The sequence below is a fragment of the Scyliorhinus canicula genome, chromosome 11 (assembly GCF_902713615.1).
Source record: "Scyliorhinus canicula chromosome 11, sScyCan1.1, whole genome shotgun sequence".
Classification (NCBI taxonomy): Eukaryota; Metazoa; Chordata; class Chondrichthyes; order Carcharhiniformes; family Scyliorhinidae; genus Scyliorhinus; species Scyliorhinus canicula.
In genome coordinates, this window is record NC_052156.1 from 127,102,254 (window position 1) to 127,125,278 (window position 23,025).

At 42.4% G+C, this 23,025-nt stretch overlaps 1 protein-coding gene across 1 annotated transcript in view; it reads left to right on the forward strand.

Annotated features, from left to right (window-relative positions):
- The window catches only part of ccnd2a (cyclin D2, a), a 31,439-nt gene extending 15,463 nt beyond the window's left edge, over positions 1-15,976 (forward strand). Inside the window, exons 4-5 of the mRNA XM_038811352.1 lie at positions 13,112-13,255; positions 14,685-15,976. Coding sequence (XP_038667280.1) covers positions 13,112-13,255; positions 14,685-14,918 — 378 coding nt within the window. The 3' untranslated portion in view covers positions 14,919-15,976. The remainder of the gene's footprint in view (positions 1-13,111; positions 13,256-14,684) is intronic.
- Positions 15,977-23,025: the final 7,049 nt, after the last annotated feature.

Genomic DNA, 23,025 nt, shown 5'->3' on the forward strand with positions numbered 1-23,025 from the left:
ATCAGCCGCAAGTGGAATTATCCAGAGTTAGAATAAAGGATTCTACTTGTAAAACACAAAAATCAAACTGGGAGTTCAAGGTGTGCATGACAAGTGCAAGATCTTTCTTTTTGGACCAAATGCTGTAATGGCATGTTGAAGTATAGATTTGAATGTGGGACAGTAGATCAATTTTTTTTTTTAAATTGTAATAATGCTGAGCTTTGGAAAGACCTAACTTCACCCACTCCCAGTCCATTGGTGCACACTACTTGCAGGAAATGTAAAGTGGCCAATTCAAATTCATGAAGATCTGCACTGTTTCCAATACAGCTTTATTAGTTCCGACTATTTGTTTGTGGTTGGTGAGTGTGGCTGGAAAGGGGACAGCGTTTATTGACATTCCCTCGTTTCCCTTGAGAAAGTGGTGGTGAGCAGTTGCTGAAGTCAATGTGTTGTATATACTCCCAGAGATCGATTTCCAGTGTTTTTACCTAGTGAGATTGGTAATGCTATTCCAAATCAGGATGGGAACTTGAGGGTGGTGGTGTTTTCATACGTTTGTTGTCCTAGTCCTTCTAGGTGATAAGAAGTCATGGGTTTAGAAGGTGCTTTCAAGGGAAACTTGGCGAGTTGCTGCAGTGCATCCTGGAGATGGTGCATACTGTTGCAACTGTGCAATGATGATAAAGGGAATGTATGTTTTAAGGTGACAGATGGAGTGCTGCTTAAGTGGGTACTTTCTCCTGGATGTTAAGATACTTAAATGTTGATAGAGCTGCACTCATCCAGGAAAGTGGAGTGTATTCCATCACACTACTGGTTTGTGCCTTCTAGTTGGTGGACAAGCATTAGGAAGTTGGGAGCTGAGTTGCTCACTCCAGCCTCTGACCTGCTTGTAGCCACAATTTATAAAGCTGATCCATCTTGGCTTCTGGTCATTGACAATCCCCAGGGTGTTGATTGTGGTAGTTTCTGAAAAGTAATGCCGTTGAATGTTAAGGGGTGATAGGTACGTTATTTTATTGGAGATGGTAATTTCCTGTTACTTGCCACCGATCTGCCTATGGTCTGATGGTTGTCCAGGTCTTACTGCATGCTGGTATTGATGCTTCAGTATCTGAGGAATGGTGAATAGTACTGAACTCTGCAATCATTAGGGAACAAACATCTCCACTTTTGACCTTGTGTTGGAGGGTAGGTCATTAATGAAACAACTGAAGATGGTCGGGCCTTGGACACTACTCTGAGAAGTTCCAGCAGCGATGATCTGGGGCTGAGATGATTTTCCTACAGCAACTACAGCCATCTTCTTTTGTGCTCAGTATGACTCCAACTGGTGGATAATTTTCTCCCTGATTCCGATTGACTTCAATTTTACGAGGGCTCCTTGATACCACACTCAATCAAATACTGCTTCGATGCCGAGACTTGTGAATTCTACCTCCCCTCTAGAATTCAACTCTTATCCTTATTTGCCCACGGCTGTAGCGAGGTCTGGTGTCAAGTGGCTGTGGTGGAACCCAAACTGAGCATCGATGAGCAGTTTTTTGCTGATTAAATGCCGCATGACACACTGTTGATGACATCTTTTATCATTTTGTTGATTATCAAGAGTAAATTGGGGAGGTAATTGGTTGGATTTAATGTGTCCTGCTTTTTGTGAACCGGATCCACCTGGGCAATTTTCTGAGTTGTCGGGTGGATGTCAATATCGTAGCTATCGAGGGCTGTAACTAGTTCTGGAATGCAAGTCTTCAGTACTGCAGTTGGGATGTTGGGTCAAGATCCATAACCTTTGCTGTATCCAGTGACTTCAGCTTCTTTATCATGTGGAGTGAGTTATACTGCAGACCACAGGAGGGATACCGGTGTGGACAGCATTAGGATATTAGGAGCTGAGTTGCTCACTCCAGCCTCTGACCTGCTTGTAGCCACAATTTATAAAGTTGATCAATCTCGGCTTCTGGTCATTGACAATCCCCAGGGTGTTGATCATCCACTCAGCACTTCTGGCTGAAAATGGTTGTAAATACTTCAGCCGTGTCTTTTGCACTTCCATGTTGGGCTCCCCCCTCATTGAGGATCAAGATGCTAGTCATTTTATTGGTCCACCATCATTCACAATAGTTGTAGCAGGACTGCAGAGTTTTGATCTGGCCCATTGTTGTGGGATCATTCAGTTGTTTATATATAGCATGCTTTTTCCTATGTGTTGCGTGCATGGAGTGCTGTGTTTGTAGCTTCACATGGTTACTCTAATTTTTAGGTATGCTTGATGTTGTTCTGGCATGCTGTCCTACAGTCCTCCTTGAACTAGGTTTGATCTTATTCCTTGATGGTAGTGTGAGTGATATTCCAGGCTATGAGATTGCTGATTGTTGAATGCAATTCGGCTGCTGATTACCTACATTGTTTCATGAAAGACTGGTGGTTTTGAACTGCTAGACCTGTCTGAATCGCTCCCATTTTAGCAATGTGGTAATGCCGCACAACATGATTGAAGGTGTCCTCAGTGTGAAGACTTGGTCACAACAAGGACTGTGCAAGGCCACTTGTACCAACACTGTCATAATGGTGCCACCAGCAACAGGTGGATTGGTGAGAATAGGTGAGAATATTTCAAGTAGATTTTTCCCTCCGTTCTCTCAGCACCAGCCACAGGTCCAGTCTGGCAACTATGTCCTGCTCTCGGCTAGCTCATTCAATAGTTGTGATATTGAGCCACCCATAATGATGATTATAGAGCGCCACGGTAATACAGTGGTGTTGCTTCACAGTGCCAGGGATCTGGGTTTGATTCCCGGTTTGGGTCACTCTGCGGAGTCTGCACGTTCTCCCTGTGTCTGTGGGTTTCCTCCGGGTGCTCCGGATTCCTCCCACAAGTCCTGAAAGACGTGCTTGTTATGTGAATTGGACATTCTGAATTCTCCCTCGGTGTACCTCAACAGGCGCCGGAATGTGGCGACATGGGGATTTTCACAGTAACTCATTGCAGTGTTAATGTAAGCCTACTTGTGACACTAATAAAGATAATCATTATTTAAGTTAACCCTGCCCAGAGTACATTCTGTGACATTCTTAAACTCCAGGCTTCTTCCAAGTAGTGTTTAACATGGAAGTACAAACTCATCAAGTGAAGGAGGCTGGCAGGTGGCATCAGCAGAAGGTTTTCTTGCCCATATTTGAACTGATGTAACAAGACATCACGTCATTTGTAATGAGCACTCCCACGGGCACAGTGATTGATGAGTCTGGACATTAGCTGTAAGGTATGATTTGGTGAATATAACTACATCAGGCTATTGTTTGACCAGTCTGTGGGACAGCTCTCTCACCACATACTATCAAGGAGAACTTGCAGGGTCAACTGGACAAATTGGCCCGTTGTTGTTTCCAGTGCCTTGTTCAATGCTGTGTTGTTTGCCTGGTTCTATTCAACTTTTCTGGTAGTGGTTTGATAAAACCGAATGGCTTTCTAGGCCACTTGGGGGGACAATTAAGAGTCAGCCACAGTGCTGTGGGTCTGGCGAGGCATGTAGGCCAGACCAGGTAAGGGTAGCAGATTTCCTTCCCTAAAGGCCATTTAGTTTTTATGAAAATTCACTATTTTCATAGTCATCGATTCTGATACTCGCTTTTTATACCAGGTATATAAATTACTTCCTCCTGTTATATGCTGCTTTGACCTGCACTGAGTGAATTGAAGCTGAGATTTTGAAAAGCAAAGGAACAGGTATGCAGGTGCCCTTCCTGTGATTTAGCATCTGTGAATAAATGATCATCCATCATACATCCGGTTTGTTGGGATCTTGCTTTATAGGGTTAATTTCACTGATAATAGTACAACGGGAGTCTCAGTGGTAAGTTACAGTTGGAAACTGCTGAGCAAGCTTCGGGTAAATAAAGCTGTGGGCTAGATGTGATCCAGTGATGGGTGTATATGACTATCCTCAGAAGAAGGCTGACGATTAGCTGATATGGTTTAATCGTTTTTAAAAAAAATTGCCTTTATATCGTGCCTCTCACGAGCTCAAGACATTCCAAAGCACCTTACAGTCAATTAACAACTACTTGTGTTTAGTTAGTGGTGTAATATAAGAAATGCAGAAGACAATTTGCATACAGCATGTCCTCACAAACAATGTGAGAATAACTAGATAATCTCTTTCTGTTATTGAATGAGGGATAAATATTGGCGGGCTACCAAGGGAAACTCCCCTGCTCCTCAAAATAGTTCCATGGGATCTTTTATGTCCACCCGAGGGGGCAAACGGGTTTAATGTCTCAATTGAAAGATGGCATCTCTGACAGTGTTGCATTCCCTCAGTACTGCATTGAAATATCTGCCTGGAATTTTGTACTCCAGTCCTGGAGTGAGGCTTGACCCCCTCTAACCTTCTGACTCCAGTGAGAATGCCAGAAAGTGAGCTGCTGACACTTGTTATGAAGCGAGGCTGTGGGGGTGTGTCTTAGATTTCTTCAGGGTCAATTGGACAATCTTGGAGAGGAACATTTATCACCAATTTGCAACTGCAAAGAAGACCGACTAGGTTCTGTTCAGCCGAGCGATTGTGTTGCTATATGTTTTGGATATACTGCACATATGAATATTGAAAGCTGAAATATGTCCAGTTGCTTTGCATTTGCTGTAGTTAAGCTGTAACAATTAGTGCATGCGTGCTTTGCCCATTTATTTGGTAGGCTTAGCAATTTTTCCTTTTCACCTACACCCTGTTCTTTGAAGCACAGTTTTTGTCCTTTCTATTAACTTGCATAAAGTCTGTAAAAGGAGGAAGTCCTTCAGCGCCAAACAGGGTAATTCTTCTTTCATCCATTTCAGAAGAAGCAGCTGCATCAGTGAATGGAGAGGTTCTGTGTAGACGTTGCACTATTCTTCAGCAACTGCAGTGATTTCCTGACTCCTTTATTCTCGTTGCAGAAATAAATCAGTTTGCCTTTAATTTGTAACTGCAGCTGTGCCAGATTCACAGTCTCTCCTATTTCCTCCTGTGCTCGCCTCCTCCTCCTCCTCCCCCCCCCCCCAACCAACCCAAACTGGCATTGAAATTAGAAATGGGCTGTTCCCAGAAGGTCTGGTGGTGTCAGTTCCTGTACATGCTCATTCAAAGCCTACAGTGCGCAGGTCCTACAGGCCAAGTGCAAGATGGAAAAAATTGCTTTATGTGCTGGAGCTGAACTAAAACTGAATCAGTGCTTGGGAAATGTTGCATTACAAAACATGTCTTAACAGTTCTACACAAAATGCTGCATCCCTGGCTGCCTCTATCCTGCGTTTGGGGTATATAATGTGGTAGTGAGAAGTAGCAAACACTGGTGGGTATGAAGTTGATATTTAAGAACATAGAACAAGTCAATAAACTTCCAATTTGTAATGAAATGAAAATCACTTATTGTCACAAGCAGGCTTCAAATGAAGTTACTGTGAAAAGCCCCTAGTCGCCACATTCCGACACCTGTTCGGGGAGGCTGGGACGGGAATTGAACCCGTGCTGCTGGCCTGCCTCGGTCTGCTTCAAAAGCCAGCTATTTAGCCCTGTGCTAAACCAGCACATATTTATGCAATATGAAAAACAGATTTTTTAAAAATCAAAAGCCTAATTTAAAATAATGAGTGTTAGGAACCATTTTAGAAAGTTGTTGAGGGGCTGGATTTTCAAAAGGTCATAATGTAAGTTCATGTGGGGACATGCATTTAAAATCACGTTCTTGGATGGAGTGGCTGGATTCCAACACCTCTGCAATGTAATGTGATTAAATGGGAGGAGGAAGCTAGCATCTCTCACTACTCCAATTAACTGGTTGCTGAGCTCGTTGCGGAGCTCATTAAGATTCTGGAGAGACATTTAACCAGGAAGTGCAGGGAAACCGGCAGGTCTGGTACACATCAGTAGCTGCATCTGTCATGAACACAGTGGGAGCCAGGAGGAATAATTGATGCATTAGACAACTGATGTGAGAAATTGAGACTTATTCTCAGCTGTTCAAACAATGGCACAGAGTTGCCATCACCTGGTGCTGAGGGGCTTACATGTGTGAAGTGAGTTACAGTATTCTTGAAGGACAGGAGGCTGCTGGCATCACTTAAGCATTAGAAGTTGGTAGAGGAAGCCCTGGTGGTTAGCACTGCTGCCTCACAGCGCCAAAGACCTAGGTTTGATTCCAATCTCGCGTGATTGTCTGTGTGGAGTTTGCACATTCTGACCGTGTCTGCGTGGGTTTCCTCCCACAGTCCAAAGATGTGCAGGTTATATGGATTGGCCATGCTGCATTGTCCCTTAGTATCCAAAAAGGTTAGGTGGGGTTACAGGAGTGGGTGGGTGTGGGCCTAGGTAGGGTGCTCTTTCAGAGACGGTCTGTGCAGACTTAATGGGCCAAATGGCCTCCTTTTGCACTGTAGGGATTCTATGATTGTACAGAAGGCACTACCCAAGACATCAGGTGAACTGGTCATGAGTCATCTACCTGCAAATGCCAGTGCCTGAAGTACGTGACAATACAAAGAAGCCTGGAGCTGGATCATGAAGGGGACCTGGAATGCCACTCTTAACTCTGAGGAGGAAGATTATGGGGCACTCGAGGAGCCCAGTGCCCAGGCATTGGAGGGAACACACTGAAGCTGTCACCGTGCTCTTGGTGTTTGGTGGTCTGGCACAACCACAAGCCTCATTAATTCAGCAAAGTTTCACTTAACTGGCTCTTGGTCCTTATGACAGATTGCTCTTTCTTCTTGAACAAAAAATTATCCCACAAGCGTGCCCATCTGAATAATTTAATTGCTATCCAGCTAGATTGAAATCGGGGTCACCGCTGTCAATAATCTCCCGCAGCATCTAACATTGCACTGCAAGAAACCCAGCTCCCAACCCTGGCCCTTAACACCATGTCCTTTTTGATGCTGAGCAATAATATGAGTCTGATCGTAGGCATACGTAATAAAGGATAAGTTAACTGTCCGACAAATGAGAAAATATCACCCAAGTGACCTATAAAGTGCATCTGATGTGAGGCCCCTGTTCCCACCCATTTCCATGGGGTGCTGCCCCTTTGGCTAAGGATAAGGTGGCTAAAGATAAGGTAAAATCATATAAGCACTAACTCTTTTCATTCAAGGCACATGGTTCACACAATGTTCCCCATTCTAAGATAGATTAAGGCCCAACTGAGATGAGTGTGCCTCCACTGGTGGAAGGTTTAGAGAAATAAGTGAATCCACTGGCTCTGCAGCATTTCTTCCTACCAAGGAGGCTGGCGATGACTGACTGCCTGGGCTGGTAGGCTCTGCTCCTCAAACTGGCCTTGTTGGATGCACACTTAAGGTGGTAACAAGAACTCGGGCTACTCAACAAATATCTCAGCATAACAAAGCCCATAGATGACACTGGATTATTGGGCAGGGGTATCCTCACGGTCTTCACTTGAAGATTGAGCCATCAAACGTCCCTGCTGTTCACAATCTCCTGTCTCGCCAACACCCATATCCTGACGTAACGACACCCTCACGATCTCCAGCACCACGTGTGGAGCTGTGGCCCATCACCCATCTGAGACAATTACCTGGAATTATGCATTCTCTTCCAACATGATGGAAATAAATTTTTAAGTAGACTTCCCTTGTTCCACCTATTTGCATTAAATATTGCAACCCCCCCCCCGCTCATTTGTGAATCATGTGCGATGGTGGCTGACTCCTCAGTGATACAATTGGTCACGTGATCTAACAATATTGGGGAGAATTATTGTTCTGCTCAGCTTGTGTGCATGCAGGTATCTACAGGGTTCAACATCTGTGTGTAACTTGCCACTCACCTTTCCCGACCTTGCAGATCAATGAATTGATTTCTGCACTATAGCCACAGTGACATATCTGCTACAGATATAAGTGGCTGTCTCAATCCACGCCCTCTTGGTTTCTCTTGGATTTTTTCCAAGACGTTGGGCACAGCACATTCCTCTTCTCTGATACTGCATGCATTAAGACCTCCAGGAGAGAGACTGAAGAGTGTGGAGCCACTAGGGAAATGCATGCCCAAGCCAGCACTGGCCCTCTGGATGCCCTGCTGTTCTATAGCTTCAATCAATGGCAAGCCCAATCATGATTCTCCTTTCAAGGGCCCTCCACTACTAGGTCCTGTCTTCAGGACCTTCCTGACACCACTGATGGGGGCCAAACTTGCCCCGGGCTAGTTAGCCCTTTTTATTTTTAAATCGGTGATGCAGAATCAGGACCCAATTTATCTGAATGTTAAATTCCCAACCATGGATTGAAAATTTTGCCCGTGGTGTCGGAGATTGAGGAAAAGAGTTCAATAAGTATGTTGGAGATGACTGATAGCTACTAATGGCTAGGTAAAAGGAGGGGAGATGTGTAAAAAGCTAAAGTCAGAGAGTGGTAGAATGCCTGAAAGGATTTAGAGCGATAGGTGGAATGAAACCATAAGGGGATGTGAGTTTGTACGGGTCTTTCCTGTTGATTCCTTTATTTCTCCTTTCTTTATTTTTGCCGCTATCATTTTTGATCCATGGATGATTAATGGACATGTATCTTTAAGTTGAGCAGCAGAGAAAATGAGGAATTCAAAGGTTGCAACATAGTACACTCTGCTAGCTTTGGAGAACAACTTTGACTTTGTGGCACCTGAGAGATGTGGTGGGACTCTATTCGATTGGTTGGTTGGTGGTTGATGCCTGGTAACAGGTGGTGATTGGATCCAGCCTGAGTGGGATGAATTCCAGAGACCCAAGGAAGCGGAGTTTGAATCCTGGACACACCGACAAGGACATCTCGTGTTCTCTTACTGAAACCCTTTGAAGGAAAGTGCTAGAAATCACCATCTGGAACATCGACGCTTAACGTTTACTTATTATTTTCACCCCTCCTTCTCTCTGTGTTTATTTGTTGTCAGTGTGTGTATTAGGGAGGGTGCAGATAAAAGTGAGGTATTAGGAATGAGATGGTTAACCAGTTGTATTTGCTGCATATATCATTATAGTTATTGTTATAAATAAAAAGTAATTGAGTTCAAATTTACAAACCTGGTGACTAAGTATTGGGCAGCCAAGGGCCAACAGTTTCAAGTATTTATCTAAGAATTATTGGTTAATTCAATTGTGCTGCGATTCTGGTCAAGGGGGGCTGGAATTGGCTGCGCCCTAGCTCGGGGTATCATAACAAGTTGATAATTTTCAGTTGAGCTACTGTTGGTCAGCAAAGTCCGGGACTAGCTTAGCAAGACCTAGTCTGCGACAGGCACAGATGAGTTTTTGACTGATTTCATTTTCTGGGCGGGGAAGGAAAACTGACCAGGAAGATATCGGAAAAATTGAATCAAAGCAAATGAAAATATGGATAAAAGTTTCATCCAAGTTTGGAGCAGAGGAGGGAAGTTTTATGGTATGTGGTTTTGACAGGGTTTGCACTGAACCCAACACCATGGGTACATGATTGAAGATGGGTTGGAAGTGTGGGCTTGGGTGGGGTGCTCTTTCAAGGGCCGGTGCCGAGTCGATGGGCCGAATAGCCTCCTTCTGCCCTGTACATTCTATGATCTGATTCTATGATGCCACAGGAGAAATTGTCGTTGCTCATTATATGACAAGGCTGATATCCAGGTTTATATTTTAAAATACACTTTTACGAGATGTGGGTTCGCTGGCTAGGCCAACATTTGTTGCCCATCCCTAATTGCCCTTGAGGAGGTCTTGGTAAGCTGACTTCTTGAATTGCTGCAGTACAGGTGGTGCAGGTACACCCACTGTGCTATTAGGGATGGAGTTCCAGGATTTTGACCCAGCAACAGGGAAGGAATGGCGATATTTTTCCAAGTCAGAATGACGAGTGACTTGGAGGGGAACCTCCAAGTGGTGGTGTTCCCATGTGTCTGCTGCCCTTGTCCTTATCGATGGTAGTGGTGGTGGGTTTGGAAGGTGCTGCCTAAGGAGCCTTGGTGAGTTCCATCAGTGCATCTTGCAGATGGTGCACATGCTGCCACTGTGCGTCGGTGGTGGAGGGAGTGAATGTTTGTGGAAGAGGTGCCAGTCAAGCGGGCTGCTTTATTCTCGATCGTGTCAAGCTTTTTCTGAGTGTTTGAGCTGCACTGATCTAGGCAAGTGAAGAATATTTCATCACATTCCTAACTTGTGCCTTGTGGGTGGTGGACAGGCTTTGGGGAGTCGGGAAGTGAGTTACTTGCCGCAGGATTCCTAGCCTCTGACTGGCCTGGTAGCCACAGTATTTATATGGCTAGTCTAGTTTGGTTGATGGTAAACCCCCCCCCCCCCCCCCCCCCCTTCTCTTTCATTGGAGATGGTCATTGCCTGGCACTCTGAATATTGTCCATGTCTTTTTTCACATTGCCGGGTAGATGCCAGTGTTGTAGCTGCACTGGAACAGCTTGGCTAGGGGTGCGGCAAGTTCTGCAGCACAAGTCTTCAGTACTATTGCTGGAATATTGTCAGAACCTTTGCAGTGTCCAGTGCCTTCAGCCTTTTCCAAATACCAATTTGGGTGAATTGAATTTGAAGGATGCTTTGAAGGATCTGTGATGCTGAGGACCTCTGGTGGAGACCAAGATAGATCATCTAATTGGCACTTCTGGGTGAAGATTGTTGAAAATGCTTCAGCGTTGTCTTTTGCACAATTGTGCTGGGCTCCTCCATCATTGAGGATGGAGATATTAGCGGAGCCTCCTCCGCCAGTGAATAGTTTAATTATCCACCACCATTCACAACTGAATGTGGCAGGACTGCAGAGTGTCGATATGATCGGTTAGCTGTCTATCATTTGCTGTTTATGTAGTTTGGCATGCAAGTAGTCCTGTGTTGTCGCTTCACCATGTTAACAGCTCATATTTCTGTATGCCTGGTGCTGCTCCTGGCATGCCCTCCTGCACTCACATTGAAGAGCTGTTCCCCTGGATTGATGGTGATGGTAGAGTGGGGGATATCCCAGGCCATGAGGTTACAGATTGTGGCTGAGTACAATCTGTACTGATGGTCCACAGTGCCTCATGGATGCCCAGCCTTGAGCTGCTCGATCTGTTCTGAATCTATCTTATTTAGCACGATGGTAGTGCCACACAATGTGATGGATGGTATCCAAAATGTGAAGACTGGACTTTGTCTCCACAAGGTCTGTGCAGTGGTCACTCCTACTAATACTGTCATGGATAGATACATCTGTGGCAGGCAGGTTAGTGAGGATAAGGTCTAGTATGTTTTTCCATCTTTTTAGTTCCCTCGCCACCTGTCGCAGATCCCGCCTAGCCAATTGTGGTGCTACCGAGCTACTCTTGGTAATGGACATTGAAGTCCCCTACCCAGAGTACATTCTGTGCCATCGCCACCTTCAGTGCTTTCTCCAAGTGGTGATCAGCATGAAGGAATACTGATTGATCAGCTGAGGGTGGATGGTATAGTAATCAGCAGGGAGTTTCCTTGCCCATGTTTGATCTGAAGCCATGAGAGATGATGTTGAGGACTCCCAGGGCAAATTTCTCCTGACTATACCACTGTGCCACCTGCCATCTCTGCTGGATCTGTCCTGTCGGTGGGGCAAGACATACCCAGGAATGGTGATAGTGGTGTCGGGCATTATCTGTAAAGCATGATTCCGTGAGTGTGATTATGTCAGGCTGTTGCTTGATTAATTTGTTAGACTTGTCTCACAGCTCTCCAAATTTTGGCACAAGACCCCAGATGTTAGTAGGAAGGTTTTTGCAGGGTCAACAGGGCTGGGTTGGCAGTTGTCGTTTCCAGTGTCTAGGTCGATGCCCGGTTTCTTTCCTTTATATTGACTTTGTAGCGGTTTGATGAAAATTACTACTTGCCAGGCCATTTCAGAGGGCATTTAAGAATCAACCACATTGCTGTGCAACTGGAGTTACATTTGGGCGAGACCAGGTGAGGATGGCAGATTTCCTTCCCTAAAGGACATTCGTGAACCAGCTGGTTTTTTTATGACTATCAACAATGTTTCATGGTCATCATTAGACTTTTAATTTCAGATAAATGTATTGGATTCAATTTCCACCACTTGCCATGGTGGGCTTAGAACCCTGGTCCCCATAGTATTACTCTGGGTCTCTAGATCACCAATCCAGTGACAATAGCACAACATCATGCCGCCTCTAATGAAGCTGAATATTAGGCGAGATGTATAACAGGTGACTGGTGTAATGGCACTGTTTTGCACCCCTTCCCAAGCCCAAGTTCATTCCCCATGGCTTTTGTATGGCTTTGTTTAGCCTGAGAGAGTTGACTGGAGAGAGGGCTGTTTAAGTGCCGAGAAAAAGGGTCTACAACTATGACTGAAAAACCTTGGTTTTCCTAATAGATGCAGCATAGATGATCCATGGTTAGGTTGATTTGTTGCACAATAAAATGCCAAGTCCTGGCAAACCAAATAAGGATTTGTAAAAAAACTGAAGAAAGTTAAAATTGTTAATTAGGTGTGCTGGAGGTTGATAATAAATTTAATACATCTTTATCTCTGTCTTGATGTATTCTGTAATTGTGATTAGAATATCTTGGTTTAAAATGACTGCAAATAATTGATTTTAATATGTTTATCATTCTCAGTTGGAAAATGCCTCGATATTCTGTTGTATTTTATCTCAGCCATTATTTCTGTATTTTGGCATTCAGCCATTTTTATTTAACTTTTATCTTGAAATCATGGGCTGGATTCTCTGCCCTGCCGCGCCACATTTCTGTTTCACCCCGGTGGCAGGATGCTCCCTTACCCCAGCTGGTCAATGGGGTTTCCCATCGTGGGGCAGCCCCAAGCCATCGGGACCCCCCCCCCCCCCCCCCCCCCCCCCCCCAACGGAGCATGCCGCCGGTGGTGAATCCAGCCCCATATTTTTTAATTCCAGTATTTAATAGACAGTGGTAGTTTATTTGAACAAGCCCTGATTGAGATACTGAGAGTAAGAATATTGCTAAACAAACAAAGTGATTGTGAACCTAGAAAAAACTGTGAAAGAGAATGCAGGGCATATTAAATGGTCCTTCACCCGCCAAAAGAATAATTGAAAGGTGTCGCTGTGTGATATTTACCATTACCTCAACTGTATTATTTTTGACCTGATTTATCTTTTTTCCCCATTAGGATTGCCTGAAAGCTTGCCAGGAGCAGATTGAATCATTGCTGGTCAGCAACCTGAGACAAATTCAGCAGCACCAACAGCAGCAGGACCCTTCCAAGAGGGTGGATGAACTGGACCAGGCCAGCACTCCCACAGATGTCAGAAATGTAAATCTGTGAGGCTGCTGGAGTGGAAAAGGCTGTGCGTGATCTTCCCTTTGGGAAGAAATATTTTTGTTTTTCCTTTTTAAAAATGCTCCCACATAGAAACTATCTAAAGCTTCTTTTAGAAAAAAAACTGATATTAAAATCTCTGGTGCCTATGGTGTTCTGCAGAAGGGAATCCCACCTTATTTGTTTGCATAATTGCTGTTATATTATCAATGATGAACATGCTTAAAAAGCATAAAATAGCTAGCTAAGTGCAGGCCTGTGTATGTGGGATCAAATGGTTAGATATTTACTGTTCTAATTTATGGTGCATGCACCCTCTTCAGATACAAGAGAATTTGTGGCTCAATTTAGATTGCAAAGCAATAGCGTGAGGGATTGGGGAGGGTTGCTGGAAAATAGTCTTCTCTTTTGTGAATGAACCATCTTCAGTGTAGAAGGAATGTAACTGCCATAACATTGAACCTTTCATCTTCCAATGAAATTTAGTTCTTAGCAGAATTGCTATTATGTCGCTATGTTTTGCCTCAAGTAATTAGTATTTGTGTGGAAGCATCCTATTTAAACCTACTTTAACTTCTTTGTCTGTCTTGGATATTTTATATATTTATTTCCCATGTGTCTATGTATCTCTTCCCTATTGTCAACATTTCTTCATGGCACTCTCTTTCCCATCTGTGTGTCTCTCTTTATTATCTCTTTTCCACATCTTTCTGCCTGGCTCTGTCTTTTCCTATGTGTCTTCCTCTCTTCCCCTTTTTTCCAAGTGTCTTTCTCTCTCTTCCCTTTACCCCATGCGTCTTCCTCGCTCCCCCTTTTCCCATGCGCCTTTCTCGCTCCACCTGTTTTACTTTTCTGTTGTTTTCCATTTGTTGGTTTCCGTGTGTGTCTGACACTTTTGCCTGGACCATCTGTTTCTAATTTTGCTGTCTCACTTCTCCCTCCATCAATGTATGTCTCTAACACTTTCTGATTCCTTCTTCAGCAAATGGTTCATTCTACACACAGCGGCATTGTTAGCTGCTCCTCTAACTGTGGGCCAAACTTGAATGCGTCCAGGGAACTCCTGATCCAACTGCCTGTCAGCTGATTACACTGCCATAGAACTCTGCATTAGAAGACATAACACAGGGTTGTCCAGATTGATGTAAATCTTTTGGTCATCACTATTGATCTTGCAGAGTGATTTCAACTGTGATTACCTAGCATTTTGCATGACGAGCAGAGAAACCGAACTATATCCTTCCACTTGAAAAGAGGCCTAAAACTTGTCAAAGAGAAAAACTTCCAAATGTGTATTTTTTTGTGCAGACATTGACCCACAGTTAGCATTATTGTAAACCATTTCATTTGAAAAGCACTTTGAATATATTTCCCAAGGGATGGATGGAATGGTTTATGAAATTGACTTGTTTTTGTTTCCCAGTATCTGGTGTATTATACAATAATGGTGTTGCTGGAAAAAGGAACAACACTTCGCATGGAAGACATTCCAGTTTGGGTTGCAACATTCCGCAAATCTTCAGTAACTTCATGTATTTTCAGTGTCACAGAAGGATCTTGTGTGCCACGGGTGTACCGAGCCTTGGACATTTGGATGAGAATCATTGCTGGTGCAAGAAGCAGCAAATACCATGGTTCACAACTTGTCGTTATTTGAGAAAATTTGTATTCAGTCTACTTGAATTTTTCTGCTCCATCGTTAGGGCATGGATGGTAAAAAGTTGGGGCGGTGTTTATTTGCACATGTTTTGTAACAGTCTGAAATTTGCAAAATGAAGCTATTGATTGAAATGTTGAACTAGGGATTTGTGAAAGGTGGGATTAAAGAAAGTATTTTGGGGTGGGGGGGGAGAAATAGATTTTTGCTGAATTGACACAGCCTGACCTGGGTTGATGAGGGTAGAAAATGGAGTACGAATCTTTATTTTGCGCTGCTATGAAAAGCTATGATTTTTTTCATTCTTATTCACATTAACAGTACATGCTGTATTGTTTCACTGAGTGTGCTGCTATTTTATAAACATTTTTATAATATATTATTTTACCGCTTAAGTTTCAAAATCCTGAAGTAGTGGGTAATGGAAAATGAGTACATTGATTTACTGGAAGTGCCCATGTACAGTTTTTTTCCAGTATTGTTTCATGATTTTCTTTTTGTCACATTCTGCAAAGACAGCATAGTTACCTCAGGTTTACTGGACAATAAAATGGTTCATATTCACAATACCTCACACTTCTACAGTTTCTGGGGAGCCTTACAGGCTTCGTTGTTATAAAGAAAAATGGTTGGGCACAGTGCTGCCTCAGCTGAGATGCACAAGCTGGTTGCGCAGGCATAAGGCTCCCTTCTGGGCTCAGTAACATTACCATGTACCTCATTTACTTTCAGATGCACAACTCTGTTCTTAAACTTTTTGCTTTACTGAGTGTGATGCCATATCAATACAATGTTATTCTCTCACAAAGTTCTCTTATGTTTTGTTGTTATTCATATGGTTAGGGATGAGTAGAGAGCATTATAGTTTGAGTACAATGTGGAAAACTTGTGGGAGTATATGATCAGTTGATGGGTACAAAGCTGAATTCAGTAGATTTGTGAATTGTTTGTTCAGTATTGATTTTTATTCAACTTATAATGACTTTGGATCCTAATGGTTTTATGGTGTGAAGGAAAAGGCATGTCTTATGGACAATAAAGTCGCTTGGTCCAAAGTGTACGTGTGTGGGTCTTTTTCACTCTTATTTTCTCACGTCACCCAGAAGGTGGCAAAACTTTTCACGACTTAATTTTAACATGCATCATATTCAGAAGATGTGTGCTAATTCAGTTTGTGCAAAGCGATGCATTCTGAGTGTGCTGCTACACACCAGTTTTCCCCTTTTCAATCCCCCCCCCCGGATGAACAGCTCCTCAAATACGGTCATGAACGGCCTTCCCCACACCTCAAAACCCTCTTCTGACCCCCTCAACTCAAACTTAATCTTCTCCAGTCGGAGAAAGTCGTACAAGTCCTCCAGTCAGGCTGCCATCATTGGCAGCATCTCCTACCTCCAATTCAAAAGTATCCTTCGCTGGGCAATCAGAGGCGAAGGCCACGACACTGGCCCCTTTCCCTTCCAGTTACACCGAAACTCCAAAGAGTGCCACCATGGGGTCTGGTCTCACCTCGGCCCCCACTATCCTGGGCGGCACGGTGACACAGAGGTTAGCACTGCTGCCTCACGACTCCGGGGACCCAGGTTCAATTTTGGCCTTGTGTGACTGCCTGTGTATAGTTTTCACTTTCATGAGGCATGGGGTTATCTTTCCAAGGGCTAGTGCAGACTCGATAGACCGAATAGCCTCCTTCTGCACTCTCGGGATTCTATGATTCTATAAACACTTTTGTAATATATTATTTTACTGCTTAAGTTTCAAAATCCTGAAGTAGTCGGCAATGGAAAATGAGTACATTGATTTGCTGGAAGTGTCCATGTACAGTTTGTGCTAAGCGATGCATTCTGATGAGTAGAGCAGAATCTTTAATGGCATTTAAGTTGCATTCTTCGGCAGGGCAGGAATTGGATATTATTGTTTAATCCATTGTACCTTGTTTTACTAATCATTGTGGTGCTATGCAATAGGTAATCCATTACAGATTTTGGGGTATGGTGCTACTGAGTAGTACTGACCCTCTGCACAAAATCCACTCTTTGCAACATTGCTTTGGGATTCTGCTGGTTAGTGTCACCATCCATTTTAAACAACAATATGATGTGGATGTTTGTTGTCTGAATCACAGAAGACCCAGTAATATTCGGATCATTTCAACGGTGACTAGCAAAATTTCCTTCTGGTTGGAGTAAATTAAGAATTCATGCCTTTTGATCATTTGTTACTAATGTATTGCTGTATTGGAAGATTCTATGGCATGTTAATACTTCCCCATTTAACTCCATTAAAGTGGCTCCCACTTGTAAACATGCTAGTAGCCATCACCATGGATATGTTGAGTGCAGTTGAAGAATTCCAATTGGCCATTTGTACTACTGTTTGAAAATTTAGCCAAGCAATTCCAAACCAAGGTACCATTCCCTGCAAATGTTTGTGTTGGTCACCACATTGAAAGGTCAAATGCTGTTGTTTTTCCATACAGTAAACCATAATTTCAGACCTACTACTCAGTCAAGAGTACCTGAATAAAGCAGCTATGGGAAATATAAAATTGTCCTGGTGGTATACTGATTAGCTTTCATATCACATCAATATGTAACATTTATCTTCAAGTGGATAAGTAAGTGTTATATGAGTCCTGGAATGAAGAGCTTGTCGTATGAGGAACGGTTGAGGACTCTGGGTCTGTACTCGTTGGAGTTTAGAAGGATGGGGGGATCTTATTGAAACTTACATGATACTGCGAGGCCTGGATAGAGTGGACGTGGAGAGGATGTTTACACTTATAGGAAAAACTGGAAGCAGAGGACACCTCAGACCAAAGGGACGAACCTTTAAAACAGAGATGATGAGGAATTTCTTCAGTCAGAGGGTGGTGAATCTGTAGAACTCTTTGCCGGAAGAGGCTGTGGAGGCCAAATCACTGAGTGTCTTTAAGACCGATAGATAGGTTCTTGATCAATAAAGGTATCAAGGGTTATGGGGAGGAGGCAGGAGAATGGGGATGAGAAAAATATCAGCCATGATTGAATGGTGGAGCAGACTCGATGTGCCAAGTGACCTAATTCTGCTCCTATGTCTTATGGAGTTATAATTGTACTGCTGCTATGATTTTTATAACTTATTTTAAGATCAAATCACTTTAAAATAAGTCCTTATGACATCTTTATTAATAGCTTGGGAATTACTACCATGTAGATTAATTTAAATGACAACTATTGATGGTATTTTAGTGAAACTTCTGATCTGGCTTTCTATTCACTCCCATCAGTTTGCCAATGGAGTATTCACAGTGTTAAGAACTTCACTGAATTCCCAAAACCCAGAAGGGTAACTTGGAACACCCGTTCTTAGTGGTGTATGTTTTCAATTTGGTACACAGTGAGAAAAGATATACAGACCATGAAGTTACCCCTTTGTTCACAACTACCTGTCTTTCTCTGAAAGACACCCCTTGTTCCCAAACAACATCCAATATTATATAACTCCGCTAAATCCAGCAGATAATTACCGCATAAGTGTTATTCGTTCATATTTGGGAAAACAATCTTCAGTTTCAGCAAAAGCGTAATCTTGATTTGAGTTTGGATTTTAACTGGCTGCCATTTTTGAGGGAGACTGTTTTCTGCAGCTGTGTGTGGCTATGATGGTAGCTGCGTCTACAGTGTCCTTGTCTCCAGCTATGAATACATCAATATTTCCTTTTGTTCCCCACCTTGTGGACCTGGCTTTTTTAGAATATAGGTACCAATTCCCTTATCTCTCCAATTTGAAGTTACCTCTTCAATACACCATAATTTTCACCTTGTCATGTACGTAAACACTTGCTTTTCTCACTGGTATGTTAATTTGCACATCAAAACCCCCTTCAGACAGATGCTCTCATCAATTCCCCTTTTTATTTTCCTAAATTCATTTTTTAATCTAAATTTTCGCCAATTCTTAACACCACTATGGCTAACTCAACATAGAGTCCAGTCAATATGTATTACAAAACAAATCTTTAGAAGAGGAGAGCCATCCATAATACGTTCATGGAGGTGATTCCTGCTTCTAGAAATATCTGGTGCTGACTAGGTTAACTGTAAACTGAATGTGCCATGTTCCATGTTCTTCAATATCTAAAGTTGCAAATTATAAATACTTGCAATTTTAAAACAATGGATTGAAATAACGTGCCATTTGTAAGGGTATGCAATGAGCTTGGATTCTCAACCCAGCTCCAAGGAGACATTAATCAAAATACTAGCTCACAATCTAGCATTAGATTGGCAATTTCAAAGGGACGAGTAGCAGAATTGCATAGTGCAACATGTTTTTGGGAGTGTCAGGAAGCTTCATTATGTATATGGCCTCATGTTTCTCTCCTGTTTGTGCCTACTAAAGTCATCAAGTTATCTGACAAGGCAGCAAGGTAGCACAGAGGATAGCACTGTTGCTTCACAGCTCCAGGGTCCCAGGTTCGATTCCCAGCTTGGATCACTGTCTGTGTGGAGTCTGCACGTTCTCCCTGAGTTGGCTTGGGTTTCCTCCGGGTGCTCCGGTTTCATCCCACAAGCCCTGAAAGACGTGCTGTTAGGTAATTTGGACCTTGTGAATTCTCCCACTGTGTATCCGAACAGGCGATGAAGCGTGGTGACTAGGGGCTTTTCACAGTAACTTCATTGCAGTGTTAATGTAACCTTACGTGTGACAATAAAGATTATTATTATTAATTTATCTGCACCTCGAGTGTACAGTAAACCAATTTATCATGGGTGCTGGACAATTTGAGCTTTTTACTTGGCGGAAACGGCTGTCAGAATTTTCTGCTTTCAAATCAATGTTGATTCTCAGATAAAACTGCAAAAACAACAATGCCGGGTCATTTTGTATTTTTTCTAAAAATTGGTCTAATCCTTTTCTCCATTTCAAGACTAAGATAACCGTTTAGCACTGGAATTTAAAAATTACCATAATTTGAGTCTCGTAGCTCTAATGCAAAATATTTTTTTTTAAATCTAAACCTGCTTGTAATGATAACTGCTTCATCTACCTGAGCATGTTATTGAAAATAAAATGAGTTAAATTGAGCTGAATAACAATCATTTGCTAATCAGATTAAAATATGAAGTGGTATGTGGTAGATTATCCTTGCGATCTCACTTACTGTTCCTTTTACAGTACGTGAACAAATATCGGATCATAGAGCAGCGATGAGCTATGGGATAGTGAGTTGTATATTGAATGTTTCTTACTCTCTTACTATCATATGCTACTTTGCTTAACCCCAAATACTTAACCATGTTGCGCCAGAATACCGGCCACAATCTTTGCAAATTTCTCCCATTGTGGCTTCATTCTATGGTTTTACTGATTTTCCTTATTCAAATTTTAGCGTTTATATTAAAACCCACTCTCCAGTTGCCTCGATTCAGTGGAATGCATTTTTTTTATATCAAAGCAGCCTTTTCAGAGAAAAATAGACAGTTGCGGACCTCAGTCTGGAAAATCACACTCAAAATTTTGAAGTTCGTGTGTAGTAAAAATGTTCAGTCATAAATTCTTGACCTTGCTGATCAATTCTTCAGTTTGTTTCAAATAAATTATAAATTAGAGTATTTTAGTAAAAGGTTCTTTTCAGACTTCCATCATCCGTGTGTTAACGCCAGTGGTTTGACAGCAGGCCCAATCCCTGTTATGCTGGCTCTAACCACATTTTCTAACCTATTTCTCACTACGTGTTCTGTGGAATGCACAGCCAATGCAAGGCTTCAGTAAGAAATATCCAGTTTTGAGGCTTAAAAATAGAGTTGTTGTGCTGCTACTATGTCCAAGGGCAAAATGAACCAATAAACTGCCCAGTAAACAAACATTTTGTTGGTCTGAATCACTGTTTCTTGTGTTTGTGCTTTAGATAAAATATTAGAATTCAACAAATTTATTTTACTTATTTATTTACCCTCAACTTTATAGTATGAAACTATGTTGGAAATAACCCATAGATAACATATAATTTATGGTTTGGCTGAATTAGTGTAACCACTAGCTCATTTCTATATGGTATTTAGGATTATTTCAGTAACCATGTTGTTGTGTCATAAGAAAGTAAGCTAGGTTTCATTTCCAATTGTTGTATTCAAGCATTTTTGTAGATCACAGCTTGTAATACAAACTGATTTACTTCATTGCTACAAGCCACCAAGGCAGCTTGCTTTTTGCCCTGGATTTCTATCCAGTTTTTTGAAAGTGGGAACTTGTGTGAGCATTACATTTCACATACATTGGGCAGAACGGTGGCGCAGTGGTTAGCGCTGCTGCATCACGGCACCGAGGACCTGGGTTCAATCCCGGCCCCGGGTCACTGTCCGTGTGGAGTTTGCACATTCTCCCCGTGTCTGCGTGTGGCTTACCACCCCCTGCCCCCGCCCCCAACCCAAAAAGATGTGCAGTGTTGGTGGATTGGCCATGCTAAGGCTATCATTGAAAATATTCATTTTAGTTTTGCACAATCCCGAGACACTTGCTCAAGAATTAAATCTTTTACATCTGGAACTGACATTTCGTAGTCTTGCATGACAATGACACAAATTAAGTTACATTGCGTTACAGGCTTAATGAACTTAACCTTTCTTTGCAACATAGCTTCTCCACAATAAAAGCTTTTGGCAAAGTTCTGCACTTTTTTGAGCCCAATAACTTCTTATTTTGTTATGTTGCAAAGAAAGGTTTAGTTCATTAAGCCTGTGAAATATTTTGCCGAATTAATCCAGTAAAACCTGGAAATGCTGGATGAAGATTTTGAGTTGATTTCAAAACATTCGGCACTATATAGATTCTTGCCAAAGCTTTACTACAGGATAGCTGTCTAACATATTTGATTATCTTCTGTACTTGCAGTTAAAAGAGTTTTATTTTGAAAAAAATCTTAATCTTTTGAGGACATGATGTTTGGTCTCCCAAGTGCTGTTTTAGTTTTTTTGGTATCGTCTTGGGTATTCTGAGGAATTTCAGCAAAATATTGTCTAAAACATGTACATACTGGAGAAAGTTCACTAAACATAAGCCCCTGAAATGGTTTAAATGCAAATCCTGAACATTGCTACGTAAGGCTTTATAGGAATCATAGAATCTCTGCAGTGCAGAAGGAGGCATTTGGCCCATTGAGTCTGCATTACCCTCTGAAAGAGCACCCTACTTTGGCCTACTCCCCTGCTCTATCCCTGTAACCTCACCTAACTTTAGCATAGCCAATCCACCTAACCTGCACATCATTGGAATGTGGAGGAAACCCATGCAGACACAGGGCGAACATGCAAACTCCGCACAAAGTCACCAAAGGCCGGAATTGAATCGGATCCCTGGTGCTGTGAGGCAGCGATGCTAACCATTGTTCCGTCCAATCAAAACATGTAAACTCCCAAATCCAAGATTAGAGGTTTGTATTTACTATTTTCCTTTGTCCATCTCTTTTGTTTTATGAATTTAGAGTACCCAATTATTTTTTCTCCAATTAAGGGGCAATTTAGCGTGGCCAATCAACCTAACCTTAATATCTTTGAGTTGTGGGGGTGAAACCCACGCAGACATGGGGAGAATTGTGCAAATTCCACATGGACAGTGACTCAGGGCCACGATTCGAACCCGGGTCCTCAGCGCCGCAGTCCCAGAGCTAACCACTGCGCCACATGCCACTCTTTCTTTTGTCCATCTCTACTTAATAAGGGATCAAAATTCAAGACCTTGGGCTTCAAGAGAAATGCTTTCCTTCACAACTATTGAACATTAGAAGTCAGTTGCATCAATTACTTACTGCATGGGAGGGAGGAGAAATCACGAACAAATTATGGTTAGATTACTGGCATAGCAATCCAGATGTCTGGTCAAATGACTTGGTGTTGTGTTCAAAACTCATTGACATCTGGGAATTTAAATTCAATTAGGCAAATTAGCAAATATCAATAAAGTTTAACTATGCAATTACCAGGTTGTCATTAAAAAATGGCTGTTTCAATAATATCGTTTTGAGGACCTATCTTACGAAGCTCTGAGGGAAACTCATTTTGGAGGAATTTAAAGATTTACCTCCTGCAGGAGTGAGAACTCATGTGGAGGAGCAAAGGGTTAAAAC